At 36.4% G+C, this 21,909-nt stretch overlaps 2 protein-coding genes across 6 annotated transcripts in view; one reads left to right on the plus strand and one right to left on the minus strand.

Moving 5' to 3' along the window:
• Positions 1-2,677: 2,677 nt before the first annotated feature.
• Positions 2,678-21,909, plus strand: part of ACTR6 (actin related protein 6) — a 33,023-nt gene continuing 13,791 nt past the window's right edge. Inside the window, exons 1-8 of one of the 5 annotated variants that reach the window (XM_082349667.1) lie at positions 2,678-4,293; positions 6,261-6,378; positions 6,938-7,019; positions 7,877-8,000; positions 9,195-9,330; positions 9,423-9,479; positions 19,550-19,648; positions 19,744-19,822. In XM_082349667.1, coding sequence (XP_082205793.1) covers positions 7,946-8,000; positions 9,195-9,330; positions 9,423-9,479; positions 19,550-19,648; positions 19,744-19,822 — 426 coding nt within the window. In that variant the 5' untranslated portion in view covers positions 2,678-4,293; positions 6,261-6,378; positions 6,938-7,019; positions 7,877-7,945. The remainder of the gene's footprint in view (positions 4,294-6,260; positions 6,379-6,937; positions 7,020-7,876; positions 8,001-9,194; positions 9,331-9,422; positions 9,480-19,549; positions 19,649-19,743; positions 19,823-21,909) is intronic. The other 4 variants (XM_082349663.1, XM_082349665.1, XM_082349664.1 and 1 more) reach the window with 4 other exon arrangements.
• DEPDC4 (DEP domain containing 4) overlaps positions 20,905-21,909 on the minus strand; it is a 44,923-nt gene continuing 43,918 nt past the window's right edge. Inside the window, exon 9 of the mRNA XM_082349656.1 lies at positions 20,905-21,481. Coding sequence (XP_082205782.1) covers positions 21,336-21,481 — 146 coding nt within the window. The 3' untranslated portion in view covers positions 20,905-21,335. The remainder of the gene's footprint in view (positions 21,482-21,909) is intronic.

Below are 21,909 nucleotides of genomic sequence, written 5' to 3' on the forward strand. Positions count from 1 at the left end.
TCTAGCTGTGTTAAGCTGGAGAAAATAATTTACTTACTTTTAGCTTCAGTTTAATCTTCTATACAATAGATTAATAATATCAGCCTTACCCAACTCACTAGGTTGTTGTATCTAAAGAAATAAGGATGTAAAATTTCACTTAAAAATTTCTGTGTAAAGGAAGGAAATTGTTGAAATAGCAGAGAGAATTATTACAGCTCTGCACCTTCACCCCACCCAGCCCCAAACCAACATTTTACAGAGGTGAAAATGACCACCCAGTGACATCTAAAAGTGGGGGAGGGGAGAATAACACTACCTCTGAGGGATGTATCAGAAAATGCTGTGGGTGTCTATGGGGATGGCCAGGGGATAGTTTACACATAGAGTCCAACACCTGACCCTTTTCAAGCAAGGGAAAGGAGATATATGTGGATTGACTGTTTACTCACTTAACATTTATAATGTACTATAAATGAGGCACTATTCAATTAACTAGGTAGCCTAAACAAACAAAACCTGTTCCTGCCATCAAAGAGTTAACAGCCTCAGCGGGAAGGTAAATTCCTAGTGCTAGGACCTTGAGCTCTATCATTAGACTCTTGTTCAAAGCCTTGCTTGACCATTTTGTAGCTGTGTAAACTTGGGCAAGTTATTTCAGTCTCAGCCTCAGTTACCTCATCTATTGGAGCTAATAGTATCTAACACAGTTTTGTGAGGATTAAATGAGATTATGCATATATAGTGTTGAACAAAGTGCCTAGCATATGTCAAGCTCTTAATAATGCTATTATTGTCCTTAGCATAATTGAAAGTAGAAGTAAAGTGCTATGAAAACATAAGGGATGGAGTGATCCTATCTTGTTTAGCCAAAGATGGATTTACAGTGGAGATATTATTTCAAAGGTGAGAATGTCAGTTTAAAGTTAAAAGGACTGGCCCTGAAGTCAGACGTGGATTTGAAACTTTGCTCTGTGGATTTTTAGCTATGTGGTTGTTGTGAGGATTAAGCTAATGAAGTTTAAGTACTTAGAGAAAGCCAGACACAACTGTGGTTTAAATTTACATTTTTGTTAATTGCTATTTAATTCTCAAAGTATGATTTTCAAAAAGTTAAAAACGTGACTGTCATACAAATATATAATGAATGTGCATCAAAGATTTGTTAACTCATATTGGCAAGAACCGACAAGATAGGGTATAAAGTTAGTTCACTCATTAATGTGACTTAAATCTGTTGCACATGTTCATTATGTATTTATTATCAGAGTGATTTTTTTTAAATATTTATTTATTTATTTATTATTTTTGGCTGTGTTGGGTCTTCGTTTCTGTGCGAGGGCTTTCTCTAGCTGCGGCGAGCGGGGGCCACTCTTCATCACGGTGCGCGGGCCTCTCACTATCGCGGCCTGTCTTGTTGCGGAGCACAGGCTCCAGACGCGCAGGCTCAGTAGTTGGGGCTCACGGGCCTAGCTGCTCCGCGGCACGTGGGATCTTCCCAGACCAGGGCTCGAACCCGTGTCCCCCTGCATTGGCAGGCAGATTCTCAACCACTGCGCCACCAGGGGAGCCCCCAGAGTGATATTTTTAACTTTTAAAATTACACGTTGTCAAAATATACATGTATTTGAAAAGTAATAGTTACATGCTTGAGATTCTTTGTACTAAAACCTGGGAGGAGAGAGTGCATGGTGTGAAGGTGAATAGAGCCAGGGCTTTTACTGAACAGTGTGTGCGGAAACTGGCTTATACTGACTCATGAGAACCAGTTGTGTACATCTCTTCCCAACTCTGTGTTCTGGTGTTTGGTGAGTTCAGGAAAGCTTGAAATCAGCCATTGTGACAGTATTTTCACCACAGAAAATGGTAAACACTACAAATCAGGACTTTTTTCTTGGAGATCGGTTGTTAAACATTTACCAGCACACAGTGTAGGATGGGTTGAAGGGGGATGAGATTGCAGATGTATGGACGTTATTTCATAGGCAGTGTCAAGTCTTGGGAGACTTCTATGGTGACTGAATTTGGGGAAGATGATCAGATTTCTGATTTAGAAAAATATTCTGATAACGATACTGGCAGTACAGAGGACAGATCATGAGAAGAGAATGGAGACAGGAGCCTTGAGAAGGCGGCAGCATTACTATTTTTGGTGAGAGATAAGGCAGTATCAGTAAAGGTAAACAAACAAAAAAGGGTCAAGGACAAATTCCAGAGATTAAGACAAGGATTGGAGTTGAAGTTTACTGAGGTTTTTAGTTTGGGGCACTGGGTAGATATTGGGGCACACCACTAATTGAGACAAGTAATATAGGTGAAATAAGCAGTTTTGGAGATAAAATTGTTTTGGATTTGTTACCTTTAAGGTTATCTCAGGACCCCTGGATAGAAACATTTAGGTTGCAGTTGGGGGTAGAAATTCGTCTTTAGGATTTATTGGTATTCAATGATAGCTGAAGCCAAGAACAAAAATGATCTTGATCCAGGATCAGATAAATATGAAGGAAAGTGAAAAGGGAAGCTTTTTGAAAGAGCCTATTTTGAAAGATGAGAGGTGAATAGAAATGATGGTTACTCTGTGATGTAAGACTGATAAAATATTTTTTACATGGGGGATCCTATCAATTTAATATTGTTAGAGAAAATAGAATGACGAAAATTGGACATAACTAACTTTGGACTTTCAATGACTTTTTTTTTTTTTTTTAAAGTGGGATGAATATCAGGAGTCCCACTTTTTTTTTTTAATTTATTTTATTTATTTATGGCTGTGTTGGGTCTTCGTTTCTGTGCGAGGGCTTTCTCTATTTGCGGCAAGTGGGGGCCACTCTTCATCGCGGTGCGCGGGCCTCTCACCATCGCGGCCTCTCTTGTTGCGGAGAACAGGCTCCAGACGCGCAGGCTCAGTAATTGTGGCTCACGGGCCCAGCTGCTCTGCGGCATGTGGGATCTTCCCAGACCAGGGCTCGAACCCGTGTGCCCTGCATTAGCAGGCAGATTCTCAACCACTGCGCCACCAGGGAAGCCCTCAATGACTTTTTGATACAAAGGAATATAGACACCAATAGAGTGCCTGACTTAAAGGAGTTTGCCATGGCAAAGGTAACAGAATGATCACATGATCAAAGGATGATGATGATGATAATTACTAACAGGTACTTGACTTTTATCATTTACTCTTCATAAAACAATTCTGCAAGGGGGCATAATTATAGTATTCCATTCTACAGATGAGGAAGGTAAGGTGTAGAGAGGTTAACTAACCTGTCCAAAACATGTAGTGGCAGAGCCAGGATTTGACCCAGGAGTTTGAATGTAGAGACTGCACTCTTAACTACTATCTATGATTTCAATAATAAGACCTACTTCATAAATTGTAAAGATTAAATTAGTAAATATACATAAAGCTCTTAGAACAATTTAACAACACGCATTAAGCCCTGTGTAAGTATTAACCCTTATCTTTATCGCCCAAGGTTACACAGCCATTTTGTGGCAGAGTCCGGATTCCAACCTAAAATTCGTTCTCTTAACCATTACGATATAGACGAGTGAGCCCAAGACATTGGGGGAACACATAGGAGGAACACCTAATTTCAGGAAGGGGAAAGGAGGAGTGTGTCAGAAGTCGAGAAGCTTTTTTAGATAAATAAGACACAAAGCTCCGTCCAGAAGAACAAGCAGACAGGGAAAACTGTGAGTTAAAAAAGCGAGGTGGTTGACGTGTTGACGTGTTCCGTGTTTGTAACAGGGTGGTTGGATCCAACAGTCAGAAGGGCAGTGGCGGGCAATGAAGCTGAAGAGTCTTCATATCCAATTCCGTGCTGCGTATGGCTTTGCAATTTATTCTTCAAAAGACTTCACTGTCTGAACAATACTATTCGAACACACACCCACCCACAACCTTCCCCCTCAAACCCCCACAAAGATGGTTCGTTATAGGGGTTAGAAGAAACTCCCAAGAGCGACACAACCTGCAAAAGTAAAGGACAATCACACATTGGGCGAAAAAAACCAGCGTTTTCTCTCTTATTGGATCTGGCCAAGACGTAAACGGGTTGAGATAGGAAGCACGGTACGACTCTTGCTGGCATGCTGGGCGGCAGAGCAATCTCTGGCTTCCGGCGTCCTCAGTTGCTAAGGGAGACCGGAAGCGCCCGTACGCTCCGTGGGTGCAACCATAGAGTGCCGGAAAAAGCGTGAGCAGAGGGGTCGGAAAAAGAAAGCAACTGCGGTTAGTGGTAAAATGACGACCTTAGTGCTGGATAACGGAGCCTACAACGCCAAAATCGGTTACAGCCATGAAAATGTCTCGTAAGTGTTCGCTTCCTCCGAGGGACAAAGCATATATGCCTAGTAGTTACGTGTGTTACGCTTCATCTTGGGACGTCTGTAAACTGCAAACGCCCCCGCGCGGCCCTCAGGCACAGGGATGCTCTCGTTGGAATTGGGTAGTTTGAATGCTTTGAAGTGGGACTTTGTTACTAACTTTGGGCTACGTGGCCCCGGAAGTGGGACGTGTTTCGTTTCGTAACAGGAAATAGTTCAGGAAAATAGGCTTCTAAGGAAGCGGTTCCCGACAGAGGGGTCCGTACACAAAGTTCATGAACCCTCAGGAATCGTGGGCAACATTTTGTGTGTATATGCATTTTTGGGGGGACGCGATCATAGCTTTCATCAGATTCTTAAAGGGTTCCATGGCCCCCAAAAGTGTAAAAACCGCTGTTTCAGTGGCTGTAGACTTTGAAGGCTTTGTACTTTAGCCCTTCTAAGTGCTCATTGGCTGACCTGGTTGATCAGACTCAAATACTACACTGGCATTCATAAACTATGTTTGAGTAGAGACTAAGCAAATTAAAAGACACGCTTTTGCTCTAGAGTATTCACAGGGGACTCTTTCCCTTCCTCCCTCCTTTCCTTTTTCTTTTTTTAGAGGACAGACTGCGTAGGAATGTATATTGTTACAGTCTTATTTTGGCAATGTGTATCATTGTTCTCATCCTTTGACAGCAGTTCTGTTATCAGTTACTTAAGGAATAATTTAGAAGTCTTGATAAGAATAGGTGCAGAATACTCTATATCGTGTATAGACATTGTGTATGGTGACACAAAGGTGGGGGGAGAAGCAAGCTAAATAATCAAGAACAGTAAATTGACTAAAATTGTAATACAACCATATGATTGACTACAAGGCAGGTTTTAAAATTATGTCCTTGGGCTTCACTGGTGGCACAGTGGTTAAGAATCCGCCTGCCAATGCAGGGGACACGGGTTTGAGACCTGGTCTGGGAAGATCCCACATGCTGCGGAGCAACTAAGCCGGTGAGCCACAACTACTGAGCCCGCGTGCCACAACTACTGAAGCCCGCACGCCTAGAGCCCGTGCTCCACAACGAAGAGAGTAGCCCCCAATCGCCACAACTAGAGAAAGCCTGTGTGCAGCAGTGAAGACCCAATGCAACGAAAAATAAATAACATAAATAAATTAAAAAATATATTGTTTAAAATTATGTCCTTGAAGACTGTTTAAACATAGAGAAAATGACAGCATAGTAAGTGAAATAATCAGGTATAAAACATTTTTACAGTATTATCCCAATTAATGCAAGGATTTTAATCGCCTTTAGCGCAAAATAATCCTTATACCAAAATGGAATATTTTGGGGTGACAAATTATGCTCCCCTTCACTTTCTCTCTCTCTGTCCCTTTCTCTGTATGTGTGTGCATATATATGCACACACACACACACACACACACACACACACACATACATGTGTACACATGTATGATGGATAATGGTTCTAGTTTGTCTTCCTAACCAGATTGTAAACTCATGGTGCGTAGCAACCATATTTAAAAATAATTCCTACGTCTGTACCTTATAGCATCTTGCTGATTGAAAATCTTTGACTCCATGGAAACTTAATTTTATGGTCAGAATTTTGAACTTGCAAATTTTTTTTTTTTGTTACCAGAATGGTATTAAGAATCTTCCAGGAACTTTACCTCAGCCCCTCTTCACCTCTGTGCAGTGGCAGAGCCAATACCCACCTGTAAGGATGTCCTGAAGATTACTTGAGAAAGATAATGGGTCCAGTACAGAACTGGTATATACTAGAACCTTTAAAAAAAACAAAAGGCATGTAAAAATTTTTTAGAGACAGAATGAGAAACACTGGTTTTGGATATTTTTTGACATCAAGGGTGGTGGTTAGGTAAATGTATTTTTAGGAACTAAGTATTTAGGGAATAATTACATTATTTGTGTCTTTGTTTATAGAGTTATTCCTAACTGTCAGTTCAGGTCAAAAACGGCACGTCTTAAAACTTTTACTGCTAACCAGATAGATGAAATAAAGGATCCTTCTGGACTCTTTTATATTCTTCCTTTTCAAAAGGTAATTCAACTATGTCATTTCTAGCATTAAAGACCTAAATTGAAGGATAATTTGGAATGTATATTTAAGATTATGTATGAAAATATTTTTGGATATCAGAGAAAAAGTTATTTAAATTTTAATTAAGATCTTATTAAAACCAAAAGTTTAATTTAAATTGTCATGTTAAAAAAATGACCATAATTAATTATACTTCAATGAAAAAAATCAACTATACTTCAATAAATAAAAATAAATGACCATGATTTAGTTATTGATTGTGAGTACTGAATTTTACTTGTTTATGTTAAAGCTAAATGTAATGAACACATTAAAGAAAAAGAGTATAGAGAGGTGTCTTTTGAACCCTTGATATTTTGGTAATTGTTAATTTGTAATATTTTGAATTTCTAAAAGGAGAAAAACATACCAATATAATAGGTTTGAAATTCAAACAGCATTAGACTGGTGAATGTGACCATAGAGAGATAAGAATCAGTGATTTAGAATATATTAATCTGATTTTTAAAAAATTGTTCAAATATTTTTGATAATTAAATTCATAAAACAAATTTTTTAGGGCTACTTGGTGAATTGGGATGTTCAAAGACAAGTCTGGGATTACCTTTTTGGAAAAGAAATGTATCAGGTAACAAATTGGAGTATGTATTCAAATTTCTATTTCCATGTCTTATTCAAATGAAAAATTTAAATCTGTACTTATATCTTAAGATTTATAAATTTTTGAATATGTTTCTTATATATATTTAAGTCACTTAATCTACTGTGCTTAGCTTTGATTTTAAAATAAGTGTAAGTGAATGGAATTTCCATTGTGAAGTGGAATTTGAAGTTGAGAAGAGATAGTCTGTATGAAACTTAAGATTAAAATTTTTACTTCAGATTTCTGCTATTCTTAGACCAATTCACTGTCTAATTTTTTTTCACAGTAAAATATTTTTGCTGACATATCTAAATGTGTGAATGATACAATGTTAAAATTTTGTGCTTTTAATATCTTTAGTGTGACTTTAGGTATACTGAGAAAATGTTCAAATTTTAATGCTTCTTAAGAGTGTGTGGGAGAGAATTATGTAAACGTTAAATATTCTAAAGCTTCTCACCTTTTAACTTTTAAAAACAAAATAACATTCCCAGTGCCTGTAGTTGTATCATTTATTACTTTTGCATAATTATCTTTAAACAATTTGACAGTACCATTTTATCAATGCTACCATTAAGAGAGTTAAAATTATATAATAGTTAAAGTGCATGTATTCTGTAACCAGACTTCCCAAGTTCAAATCCTAGGTATGTCACTGACTAGTTATATGGACCTTAGTAACTCATTCAACTCTTTTGTACCTCAGTTTGCTCACCTTTTAAAAGGGAATAATAGTAAGACATGTCTCCTAGTGTTATTGTGAGGATTAAATAAATGTGTTTATATATGTAAAACAAGTACTTATAATTATGACTACAAAGTTACAAAACTTTGGGAATTTTTTTCCTCACATAGGTTGATTTTTTAGACACTAATATTATTATCACAGAACCATATTTTAACTTTACTTCAATTCAAGAATCAATGAATGAAATCTTATTTGAAGAATACCAGTTTCAAGCAGTATTAAGAGTAAATGGTGAGTTAAAGTTTTCATTGAAATTGAGTTATGTGCATATGAATATGAATAGAGTAAAGAAACACTTAAGGTCCAAGAATATTGGGTGACATTCTTTTTGATTTGAAGGAAATTAAACCTGGAATTTAAAAACTAGATGGACCCTTAGAGATTATCTAGTCAGACTTCTCTCACTTTATCTTTTTACTGATAGGATATTTCTCCCTAATGAAGTTACTAGCCACATATTTCTAATCTCTGAAAGATTATTGTTTCTGAGTTAGTTGTCTTTTCTGTCACTGATGTGTCTGCTATTGTTATTATTATTGTTTGAAATAATGTTAATAGCTCAGGCTGCCAATATGAGGGAAGACAATCTGTAAATATTATCTAGAAGTAAGTTTATTAAAGACTAGAATCACATTACATGACTGTACAAAGAAAGTATACACATATTTAGCTTGTAGAATTTAAGTCTATGTAAGCAACAGTATACTGTAATGGTAGGAGCATAATCTCTAAAACAGTGTTCTCAACCAAGGGTGATTTTTGCTCCTGGGGACATCTGACAAAGTCTGGAGACATTTTTCATTGTCACAGCTGGGAGGGTGCTACTGGCATCTAATGTGCAGAGGACACAGATGCTGCTAAACATCTCACAATGCACAGTAAAACCCCCAACAACAAGGAGTTATCTGGCCCAAAATGTCAGGAGTTCCAAAGTTGAGAAACCCTGCTCTGGAGTCACACTGTCTATGTTTGAATCCTAGCTCTGTTACTTTCTAATCATGTGACCTTGGGCACATTATTTAACTTCTCTATGCTTCACTTTCTTCATCTGTGAAATGGGATTGTTGTGAGGATTAGAACACACACACTCACGGAGTTTAGAATAATGCCCAGCATGTAATAAATGCTCAGTAAAATTATCTGCTATTAAAATAATTATCATAAACTGTGAAGTGAATATTTACCTTTAAAAGTTGATCACAAATTTTTTATCATTTTCCGCAAAAAATATCATGTTTTAAAGTTTAAACATTATAAAGAGCTTGTGACAGAATTAAGAATGTTATTTTAAATTAACATTTTTCCTGTAAATAAAGTTTTTGTCTTTCTGCTTGTTTTAGTTTGCTACCTTTCTTTATTGCTTTAAATTAATTATACTCTTATTCAGTGTGTTTATTTTTTCTTTATCTTTATTTTTTTAAATAGCTGGGGCTCTCAGTGCACATAGGTATTTCCGAGATAATCCTTCCGAATTATGCTGTATCATTGTAGATAGTGGATATTCCTTTACACATATAGTTCCTTATTGTAGAAGTAAAAAGAAAAAAGAAGCAATTATTCGGTGAGTTGCATTCAATTTTCATCTTATTTCTTAGAATAAACCTGAATGAAATGTGTAATAAACTGAACCAAATTTGAATTCTCCCTTTTTAGGATAAATGTGGGAGGAAAACTCCTAACCAATCATCTAAAAGAGATTATATCTTACAGGTAATACTTAGCTTTGATTCTTTGGGAGGATGGGTTGCTAGGGGTGAACTTTTTTAAGTAATTTAAAATTATGCCTTACCTTTAGTTCTAAGTTCAGGTGGCAATTCTATGTTATTGCTTAAAAGACTATATCACATATATAAATACTAATGATGTTCAAGTTGAAAAGCTTTCTAACATATGAAATGGTAGTGCCCACCAAAAAGACATTTCCAAATTCTAGAGAGCTTAATACATTAATAATATTTTAAAATTACAAATGTACATGTACCTCGTAAAACAAATTTAAAAATGCGTATAAGGAAATATGGATCCAAAAAGAAAATAGATCTCTGCCTTCCCTTTCCATTTCTCTTGTCAGTTTTACTCCATACACAGCATAATATTTCACCTTTATCTTTTATTCTTTTTTAATCTCTATAAGCCTTAATAATATATTGATATGTTTCTGGATTAGCCAATATTAGTTGACTGTCCACTACTAAAAGATGAAGAATTAGTGTACTTAATCACGTGCCAACTCTTCTCCTGCCTCCTAAATTTTATTAATGCTGTTATTTTTAATTTTATTGTGTTTAAAAACATAACTAGAATTCTTAAATCTCAGTTTTTGCTGCATTAACTTTGGCCGGTATGATACTGTCAGTATCTCTTGGCTTCCCTCTGTGTTATATGTGAAAATAAGTGCATCTACATTTCCTTCTAACTTTCTTCCCTCCTTTTCTTTCTCTCAGATGTATCATTACTTTTTTAAACAGCTTTATTGAGATATAATTCTCATACCATACAATTCACCCATTTACAGTGTACAGTTCAATGGTTTTTAGCATATACATCCATCACCCCAATCAATTTTAGAACATTTCATTACCCCCAAAAGAAGCCCAATCCCCTTAGAGCTGTCTTACCCAGCTCTAGCGCATTTAAAAAAAAAAACTTTTTATTTTGAAATACAGACACAGGAAGTTGCAAGAATAGTACACAGAGCCCTGTGTACCCTTAGTGACATTTTATATAACTAGTACAACATAAAAATGATAAAATTGACGTTGGTGCAATACTGTTAACCAGACTACAGATTATATTCAGTTTTCACTATTTTTTACATGCACTTGTCTGCGTGTAGTTCTGTGTGATTTTTATCCCATGTATAGACTCATAAACACCGCCACAGTCAAGATACAGAACTGTTCCACCATTACAAAGGAACTCCTATGTGCTCCCCCTTTATATTTGCTCCCCCACCTTGTCCCAGTACCTTGGCAATTGCTAATCTGCTTTTCATTTCTATAGTTCTATTATTTCAAGAATGTTAGACAAACAGAATCATATAGTACATAACCTTTAGAGATTGACATTTTTCATTGCTATACCATTTCTTCTTAATTATTGAGATTTATAATATTTAGATAATGCTCTTTACTATAGTTAAGTCTTCTTGCCTTGATTATAGATTAATTTTAAAAATAGAAAACTTATAAATAGTATTTACAATATTATGATTATGTGAATGTTACTCATTATGAAACCAAATAGAATTAGTCTCAGCTTCAAAAAGATTAGATATTTAATTCCCTTTCCCAGAAACAGCAAATTAGAAAGGTAAGGGAAGGCTGATACAGATGAGGACATTAACCAAAACCCAGGCAGTTTGAGTCCAAAGCCTATGTACTTAGTCCTTCTGAATGAAACACTGAATGAAAAAAAATTCATATATTTTTAAAAGCAAGACTGTTGAAGTCCAACTTGAAGAGAAGAAGCTGGCAGGAACAACTAGAAATACTGATGAAAAAGAATGATAATGAAAAGAGACTTCTCTAGTAGATGATAAAAAATTTAAAACTGTAATAATTAAATTAAGGTGACACTTGTATAAGAATTAACTGACAGGGACTTCCCTGGTGGTGCAGTGGTTAAGACTCTGTGCTCCCAATGCAGGGGGCCTGGGTTCGATCCCTGGTCAGGGAACGAGGTCCCACATGCATGCCACAACTAAGAGTTCGCATGCCGCAACTTAGGATCCCACGTGCTGCAACTAACACCCAGCGCAACCAAATTAAATAAATAAATATTTTTTTTAAAAAAAGAATTAACTGACAGATCAGTGACACCGAATTGTTGATCCTAAATCAAACATTATATGTAAAAAAAAAAAAGTAATTACATATTAAACAAAGCATCAGAAACCAATGAGGAGGGGAGTAACTGTTCAAGAAAGGATACAGGGAAAGTTGCCTGTTTGGAGAAAAATTAAGATTTTACTTTGCCTCATGCACTAAAGTTCAGATGGTTGTAAGACTTAAATATAAAAATAAAACCACAAGAAATAGTTAACTGAGTTGCTAAGCATAAAAACGGTGGAAGAGGGCTTCCCTGGTGGTGCAGTGGTTAAGAATCTGCCTGCCAAGGCAGGGGACACGGGTTCGAGCCCTGGTCTGGGAAGATCCCACATGCCGCAGAGCAACTAAGCCCGTGCACCACAACTACTGAGCCTGCGCTCTAGAGCCCGCAAGCCACAGCTACTGAGCTCACGTGCCACAACTATTGAACCCCGCACTCCTAGAGCCCATGCTGTGCAACAAGAGAAACCACTGCAATGAGAAGCCCATGCACTGCAATGAAGAGTAGCCCCCGCTCACCGCAACTAGAGAAAGGCCACGCTCAGCAACAAAGACCCAACGCAGCCAAAAATCAATCAATCAATAAATAAATAAATTTATTTAAAAAAAAAAACAGTAGAAGAAGTAACAAAGGGTGTATTTTCTTACAACTTCTTTTTAAAATAAACTTTTTATTGAAGTAAAACATATACATATATACAAAGAAGTATAAGACCGTGAGTGTACAACTCAGTGAATTTTCACAAAGTGAATACACTCATGTAACCAGAACACAGTTCAAGCAGAATATTACCGGCACCCTTAGCCCCCCTTTTGTCTCTGTTTAGTCTGAAAACAACTGACTTAAGGACAGGATAGATTTTGCCAGCTTTTGTTTTTTAACTATGTAAAAATTTTAAACCTTATGTACATCAAAAGCCTTCGTAAACAAAACTAAAGTAAACATAATCCTGAGAAATAAACCTGAAAGAAATATGACACAGGGTTTTCTTTACTATATTAAGAGCTCTTATCAATCCATAAGAAAAACACTACCCCGGTATAAAATGGTTAGATAATTTTCAGAATACAGATGGTCAGTGGCACAAATAGGTAATCATTGGAGAATTACATGCTGTCAAAGATTATAAAATGGATAATTCTCAGACATAAAAAGTGTTAAACATCTGTAGTAATCACAGATTCAATTCAGATATTTATTGAGCATTTATTTAGGAGCTTGGGATGCAAAACAGAAAAGAATTACTCTTCCTCATGGCACATTCTAGTAGAGAAAATGCAAATTAAAATACTACTCTTACAATCCAAATTAATAGAATTTTTTCAAAAGGTGTTGCAGATTTGTGATATGGACACTCTTATTTGCTGCTGGTCAGAGTATAATTTGAAATAACTTTTCTGGTAAACAATTTTGCAATATACCAAGAGACTAAGTATTTCATATTATGTGTCCTAGAGTATGAATAAATAATGGGATAATCAGAGATAACGATTAAGATGCCTATATTTCGAGTACAGGGACTATGCTAAACACTTTACATGTATGATTAGAATTATTTATTTCTTGCAGCTGTATTAAGTTGGTGAACTTATTACCTTTTTAGAGTTGAAGAGATTGAGTCCCAAAGAGATAAAGTAATTTGTCTACTAAGTTGTGATTAAGCCTGCCTCACAGAGTCCAAAGTCCATGTTTATAAACACATGAGTATTTTTCCTCCTGATCTAAACTTTCAATATTTAGAACATGGAAAAATACATTTTAATAGATCCCTCTGGTTGAAATATGATAGGGCAATAAGAACCTGCTGTATAAAAAAGTAAATAAAATTAAATTTAAAAAGAAATATGGTAAGGCATTAAATCATATTTTTAAAGAATATTTAATAGCATAAGAAAATGTTCATGAGATAATGTTTGGGCTAAAACATAAAAAGTAAAAATCTATGTGCAGAGAAAAATATTCAAAGGAATATTTTTGTTTGTTTTTAAAAACATCTCACATTTTTGTTTGTTTTTAAAAACATCTTTATTTTCTACATTAAGCCTGTGTTGTCTCTGATTCACTCATCAAATATTTAAGCATCTACTTTTTGCCAATTACTGTGTACTGCTGACTAACAGTACTTCTCTAATAGGAAAAGAAAGTGCACATAGTTAAGGCATTTTAGCAAGATTCTATACAGAAAGGCTGGAAGAAAATGTTTCCCTTTAATTGGATAATCCTTGCCACTTAAAACCTCTATTTTCAATTTCCTTCTGCAAACTGGACTGTTTGCCCTCAGAGGGATAATGTGGAGATTAAATAAGATAATGGAATGGGTATTCCATAAAGTTAAAAATATTTTACACATTCAAAAATTTAATATTTTTAAAAAATCAGGTACCTGAAAATTTAATTCCAGAAAAATATTTTAAATGATAATTGTAAATTATGTTTAAATTTTTTCTTTTTTTATTTATTAGTCATCAATTTTTTTTATTAGTCATCAATTTTATACACATCAGTGTATACATGTCAATGTATACATGTCAATCCCAATCGCCCAATTCATCACACCCCCACCACCCCCACGGCTTTCCCCCCTTGGTGTCCATACGTTTGTTCTCTACATCTGTGTCTCAAGTTCTGCCCTGCAACCTGGTTCATCTGTACCATTTTTCTAGGTTCCACATATATGTGTTAATATACAATATTTGTTTTTCTCTTTCTGACTTACTTCACTCTGTATGATAGTCTCTAGATCCATCCACGTCTCTACAAGACCCAATTTCGTTCCTTTTTATGGCTGAGTAATTAATATTCCATTGTATATGTGTACCACATCTTCTTTATCCATTCATCTGTCAATAGGCATTTAGGTTGCTTCCATGACCTGGCTATTGTAAATAGTGCTGCAATGAACATTGGGGTGTATGTGTCTTTTTGAATTATGGTTTTCTCTGGGTATATGCCCAGTAGTGGGATTGCTGGGTGGTATGGTAGTTCTATTTTTAGTTTTTTAAGGAACCTCCATACTGTTCTCCATAGTGGCTGTATCAATTTACATTCCCACCAACAGTGCAAGAGGATTCCCTTTTCTCCACACCCTCTCCAGCATTTATTGTTTGTAGATTTTCTGATGATGCCCATTCTAACTGGTGTGAGGTGATACCTCATTGTAGTTTTGATCTGCATTTCTCTAATAATTAGTGATGCTGAGCAGCTTTTCATGTGCTTCTTGGCCATCTGTATGTCTTCTTTGGAGAAATGTCTATTTAGGTCTTCTGCCCATTTTTGGACTGGGTTGTTTGTTTTTTTAATATTGAGCTGCATGAGCTGTTTATATATTTTGGAGATTAATCCTTTGTCCGTTGATTCATTTGCAAATATTTTCTCCCATTCTGAGGGTTGTCTTTTCGTCTTGTTTATGGTTTCCTTTGCTGTGCAGAAGCTGTTAAGTTTCATTAGGTCCCATTTGTTTATTATTGTTTTTATTTCCATTACTCTAGGAGGTGGACCAAAAAAGATCTTGCTGTGATTAATGTCAAAGAGTGTTCTTCCTATGTTTTCCTCTAAGAGTTTTATAGTGTCCGGTCTTACATTTAGGTCTCTAATCCATTTTGAGTTTCTTTTTGTGTATGGTGTTAGGGAGTGTTCTAATTTCATTCTTTTACATGTAGCTGTCCAGTTTTCCCAGCACCACTTATTGAAGAGACTGTCTTTTCTCCATTGTATATCCTTGCCTCCTTTGTCACAGATTAGTTGACCTTAGGTGCGTGGGTTTGTCTCTGGGCTTTCTATCTTGTTCCATTGATCTGTGTTTCTCTTTTTGTGCCAGTACCATATTGTCTTGATCACTGTAGCTTTGTAGTATAGTCTGAAGTCTGGGAGTCTGATTCCTCCAGCTCCGTTTTTTCCCCTCAAGACTGCTTTGGCTATTCGGGGTCTTTGGTGTCTCCATACAAATTTTAAGATTTTTTGTTCTAGTTCCATAGAAAATGCCATTGGTAATTTGATAGGGATTGCATTGAATCTGTAGATTGCTTTGGGTAATATAGTCATTTTCACAATATTGATTCTTCCAATCCAAGAACATGGTATATGTCTCCATCTGTTGATATCATCTTTAATTTCTTTCATCAGTGTCTTATAGTTTTCTGCATACAGGTCTTTTGTCTCCTTAGATAGGTTTATTCCTAGGTATTTTATTCTTTTTGTTGCAATGGTAAATGGGAGTGTTTTCTTAATTTCACTTACAGATTTTTCATCATTAGTGGATAGGAAGGCCAGAGATTTCTGTGCATTAATTTTGTATCCTGCTACTTTACCAAATTCATTGATTAGCTCTAGTAGTTTTCTGGTAGCATCTTTAGGATTCTCTATGTATAGTATCATGTCATCTGCAAACAGTGACAGCTTTACTTCTTCTTTTCTGATTTGGATTCCTTTTATTTCTTTTTCTTCTCTGATTGCTGTCACTAAATCTTCCAAAACTATGTTGAATAATAGTGGTGAGAGTGGACAACCTTGTCTTTTCCCTGATCTTAGTGGAAATGGTTTCCATTGAGAATGATGTTGGCTCTGGGTTTGTCAGATATGGCCTTTATTATGTTGAGGTAAGTTCCCTCTATGCCCACTTTCTGGCGGGTTTTTATCATAAATGGGTGTTGAATTTTGTCAAAAGCTTTCTCTGCATCTATTGAGATGATCATATGGTTTTTCTTTTTAATTTGTTAATATGGTGTATCACATTGATTGATTTGCGTATATTGAAGAATCCTTGCATCCCTGGGATAAATCCCACTTAATCATGGTGTATGATCCTTTTAATGTGTTGTTGGATTCTGTTTGCTAGTATTTTGTTGAGGATTTTTGCATCTATATTCATCAGTGATATTGGTCTGTAATTTTCTTTTTTTGTAGTGTCTTTGTCTGGTTTTGGTATCAGGGTGATGGTGGCCTCATAGAATGTGTTGGGAGTGTTCCTTCCTCTGCAATTTTTTGGAAGAGTTTGAGAAAGATGGGTGTTAACTCGTCTCTAAATGTTTGATAGAATTCACCTGTGAAGCCATCTGGTCCTGGACTTTTGTTTGTTGGAAGATTTTTAATCAGTTTCAATTTCATTACTTGTGATTTGTCTGTTCATATTTTCTATTTCTTCCTGGTTCAGTCTTGGAAGGTTATACCTTTCTAAGAATTTGTCCATTTCTTCCAGGTTGTCCATTTTATTGGCATAGAGTTGCTTGTAGTAGTCTGTTAGGATGCTTTGTATTTCTGCGGTCTCTGTTGTAACTTTTCCTTTTTCATTTCTGATTTTATTGATTTGAGTCCTCTCCCTGTTTTTCTTGATGAGTCTGGCTAATGCCTATCAATTTTGTTTATCTTCTCAAAGAACCAGCTTTTAGTTTTATTGATCTTTGCTATTGTTTTCTTTGTTTCTATTTCATTTATTTCTGCTCTGATCTTTATGATTTCTTTCCTTCTGCTAACTTTGGGTTTTGTTTGTTCTTGTTTCTCTAGTTTCTGTAGGTGTAAGGTTAGATTGTTTATTTGAGATTTTTCTTGTTTCTTGAGGCAGGCTTGTATAGCTATAAACTTCCCTCTTAGAACTGCTTTTGCTACATCCCATAGGTTTTGGATCATTGTGTTTTCATTGTCATTTGTCCCTAGGTTTTTTTTTTTTTTTTTTTTTTAATAGTAATCTTTTATTTATTTATTTATTTTATTTTTATTTTTGGCCGTGTTGGGTCTTCGTTTCTGTGCGAGGGCTTTCTCTAGTTGTGGCAAGTGGGGGCCACTCTTCATTGCAGTGCACGGGCCTCTCACTATTGCGACCTCTCTTGTTGCCGAGCACAGGCTCCAGACGCGCAGGCTCAGCAGCTGTGGCTCACGGGCCCCGTTGCTCCGCGGCATGTGGGATCTTCCCAGACCAGGGCTCGAACCCGTGTCCCCTGCATTAGCAGGCAGACTCTCAACCACTGCGCCACCAGGGAAGCCCCCTAGGTATTTTTTTGATTTCCTCTGATTTCTTCAGTGTTCTCTTGGTTATTTAGTAACGTATTGTTTAGCCTCCATGTGTTTGTGTTTTTTACGTTTTTTTCCCTGTAATTCATTTCTAATCTCATAGCGTTGTGGTCAGAAAAGATGCTTGATATGATTTCAGTTTTCTTAAATTTACTGAGGCTTGATTTGTGACCCAAGATGTGATCTATCTTGGACAATGTTCCGTGCGCACTTGAGAAGAAAGTGTGATCTGCTGTTTTTGGATGGAATGTCCCATAAATATCAGTTAAATCTATCTGGTCTATTGTGTCATTTAAAGCTTCTGTTTCCTTCTTTATTTTCATTTTGGATGATCTGTCCATTGGTGTAAGTGAGGTGTTAAAGTCCCCCACTATTATTGTGTTACTGTCGATTTCCTCTTTTATAGCTGTTAGCAGTTGCCTTATGTATTGAGGTGCTCCTATGTTGGATGCATATATATTTACAATTGTTATATTTTCTTCTTGGATTGATCCCTTGATCATTATGTAGTGTCCTTCCTTGTCTCTTGTAACATTCTTTATTTTAAAGTCTATTTGATCTGATATGAGTATAGCTACTCCAGCTTTCTTTTGATTTACATTTGCATGGAATATCTTTTTCCATCCCCTCACTTTCAGTCTGTATGTGTCCCTAGGTCTGAAGTGGGTCTCTTGTAGACAGCATATATATGGGTCTTGTTTTTGTATCCATTCAGCAAGCCTGTGTCTTTTGGTTGGAGCATTTAATCCATTCACGTTTAAGGTAATTATCGATATGTATGTTCCTATGACCATTTTCTTAATTGTTATGGGTTTGTTTTTCTAGGTCCTTTTCTTCTCTTATGTTTCCCACTTAGAGAAGTTCCTTTAGCATTTGTTGTAGAGCTGGTTTGGTGGTGCTGAATTCTCTTAGCTTTTGCTTGTCTGTAAAGCTTTTGATTTCTTCATCGAATCTGAATGAGATCCTTGCCGGGTAGAGTAATCTTGGTTGTAGGTTCTTCCCTTTCATCACTTTAAGTATATCATGCCACTCCCTTCTGGCTTGTAAAGTTTCTGCTGAGAAATCAGCTCTTAACCTTATGGGAGTTCCCTTGTATGTCATTTGTCATTTTTCCCTTGCTGCTTTCCATAATTTTTCATTGTCTTTAATTTTTGCCAGTTTGATTACTGTGTGTCTCGGCGTGTTTCTCTTTGGGTTTATCCTGTATGGGACTCTCTGCACTTACTGGACTTGGGTGGCTATTTCCTTTCCCATGTTAGAGAAGTTTTCGACTATAATCTCTTCAGATATTTTCTCTGGTCCTTTCTCTCTCTCTTCTCCTTCTGGGACCCCTTTAATGCGAATGTTGTTGCGTTTAATGTTGTCCCAGAGGTCTCTTAGGCTGTCTTCATTTCTTTTCATTCTTTTTTCTTTATTCTGTTCCACAGCAGTGAATTCCACCCTTCTGTCTTCCAGGTCACTTGTCCGTTTTTCTGCCTCAGTTATTCTGCTATTGATTCCTTCTAGTGTAGTTTTCATTTCAGTTATTGTATTGTTCATCTCTGTTTGTTTGTTCTTTAATTCTTCTAGGTCTTTGTTAAACATTTCTTGCATTTTCTCGATCTTTGCCTCCATTCTTTTTCCGAGGTCCTGGATCATCTTCACTATCATTATTCTGAATTCTTTTTCTGGATGGTTGCCTATCTCCACTTCATTCACTTGTTTTTCTAGGTTTGTATCTTGTTCCTGCATCTGGTCCATAGCCCTCTGCCTTTTCATCTTGTCTATCTTTCTGTGAATGTGGTTTTTGTTCCACAGACTGCAGGATTGTAGTTCTTCTTGCTTCTATTGTCTGCCCTCTGGTGGATGAGGCTATCTAAGAGGCTTGTGCAAGTTTTCTGATGGGAGGGACTGGTGGTGGGTCTAAATTTTTTTCATTTCACGTTACCATTTTTATTTCTGTTTAGGCAGTTACATGTTATGGATGAAACACATGTGATTAATCAAGTGAAAGAAGATGTATGCTATGTGTCTCAGGATTTTTATAGAGACATGGATATTGCCAAGTATGTATAATGGTAACCTAAGAATTGGAAAGTTGATTCTTGGGTAATGTTACATATAGTTAAAATATTTCATAAATCTCTGTTTTGTTTTCCAGGTTGAAAGGAGAAGAAAATACAGTAATGGTAGACTATGTTTTGCCTGACTTTAGTACAATTAAAAAGGGCTTCTGTAAGGTAACTTTTTAAAGTTTATTTTTTATTGGCGTATAGTTGATTTACAGTGTTGTGTTAATTTCAGGTGTACACCAAAGTGATTCAGTTATACATATATCTATTCTCTTTCAGATCCTTTCCCATATAGGTTATTACAGAGTATTAAATAGAGTTCCCTGTGCTATACAGTAGGTTTTTGTTGATTATCTATTTTATATATAATAGTGTACGTTAATCCCAACCTCCTAATTTATCCCTCCCCCCACCTTTCTCCTTTGGTAACCATAAGTTTGTTTTCTAAGTCTGTGATGTAAGGTAATTTTAAAAATACTCAATGATATTTCTTCAAGTGTCCACCTCAGTCAGGTTTGAATAGCATCCAGCTGGGATGGGTGGAATCTCACAGAGTTTTTGATGACTGCCTTCCTGCCTGGTGGCCATTTCTCTAGGCACCAGTGTATGAATGATTAGTTAATATCTCTACTAAAGTTATTTAGAAAAAGAACTATCTGCCATGATAGCACATGGGACAAATCTGGAGATTAACAGTATCATTACCTATATTATGGTTTACCCTTTTGTGTTTCCTTAAGAATTAGTTTAAGTCCAGTTAGAAGTAGGTTATTTGTTGTGAATATTACTGACACAGCTGACCCAATGCTCTGCTATCAGATTGTAGTTGAAAATGGCAAAATCCAGTGCACTTTCAAAGTGTTGAGAAGAGTTTATCTTGGATGTCAAAACAAAGTAATTTCTCCCTATCTTTGATCAGCTCAGGTAAATTATCAGTTCTGTGGTTGGGTAAATGTGAAGTTTGCCCTTCTAGTTAATGGCTTGGTGAGGAATGGTAGGAAGTTAAAAATGTTTGGTCAGAAACTTAAGCACAAGGAGATATTTTCACAAGGGGACATTTATGGTAATGTTCATTGCAGTATACATTAAAAGAGTGAGAAATTGGGAAGAGCCTAGGTAGCCACTAATGGTAGAAAAATAGATAAACTTTGATATATTCATATTATAAAATAAGCAGTGAAAATGAAGTAGAGCTACGTGATCATCATGGATAAATCTCAGAAATGTGTTTCTGTCTAAAACATGATGTCTAAAAGCAAGTTGTAGAAGGACGTATACCATTTCAGGCTATTCAGAATAATTATTATGTTTAGGAATTTATAAATATGAAGTAAAAGTATAAAAACTATGTATGTGAATGATAACACCAAATTTAAAAGGGGGGTGTTATATCTGTGAAGTTACATTAAAATGGTTGATGGATATATGGGTTTTTTTCTTTTTTTTAAAAATTATTTATTTTTTGGCTGTGTTTGATCTTCGTTGCTGTGCGCAGGCTTTCTCTAGTTGCAGTGAGTGGGCGCTACTCTTCGTTGTAGTGCGTGGGCTTCTCATTGCAGTGGCTTCTCTTGTTGCGGAGCAGGGCTCTAGGCGCACAGGCTTCAGTAGTTGTGGCATATGGGCCCAGTAGTTGTGGCTTGCGTGCTCTAGAGCGCAGGCTCAGTAGTTGTGGCGCATGGGCTTAGTTGCTCTGCGGCATTTGGGATCTTCTTGGAGCAGGGCTCGAACCCGTGTCCCCTGCATTGGCAGGCAGATTCTTAACCACTGCGCCACCAGGGAAGTCCGGATATATGGGTTTTATATAATTATTTATGCTTGTTTTTATGCCTGAAATTAAAAAAATTTGGGGGGGCCAGATTATTGAGGTGAAATACACATCAGAATTCAGAGAAAGCTACTCAGGTCCTTATAAAATCAAAATCATCCTGTAATGTCCTTAGAAACATATCCTTGTGGAAGGACCGAGGCTGGCTTTCAGAAGTGGGAATTGTGACAGATTATGGGATCAGGTTGTCTGACATGAACTGGGGAGAGAAACTGGAAGCCCATGTCCCACTTAGGATATGGAAGGTGTATTTTTTTCTTTACAAGACAAGGAAAACTGCCCCAAACATATAGATACCAAGCCGTTTTCTCATTAGGCACATTTGATCATCCTCATTTATTATAGCTGATTAAAACAGTCCAGTGATATAAAACACCTTGTGGAGAATTTATAGCACTCTGGACTCATGGTGGTAAAGTAATCCGTATTT

Source organism: Balaenoptera borealis (genome assembly GCF_965194805.1).
Source record: "Balaenoptera borealis genome assembly, chromosome: 13".
NCBI lineage: Eukaryota > Metazoa > Chordata > Mammalia > Artiodactyla > Balaenopteridae > Balaenoptera > Balaenoptera borealis.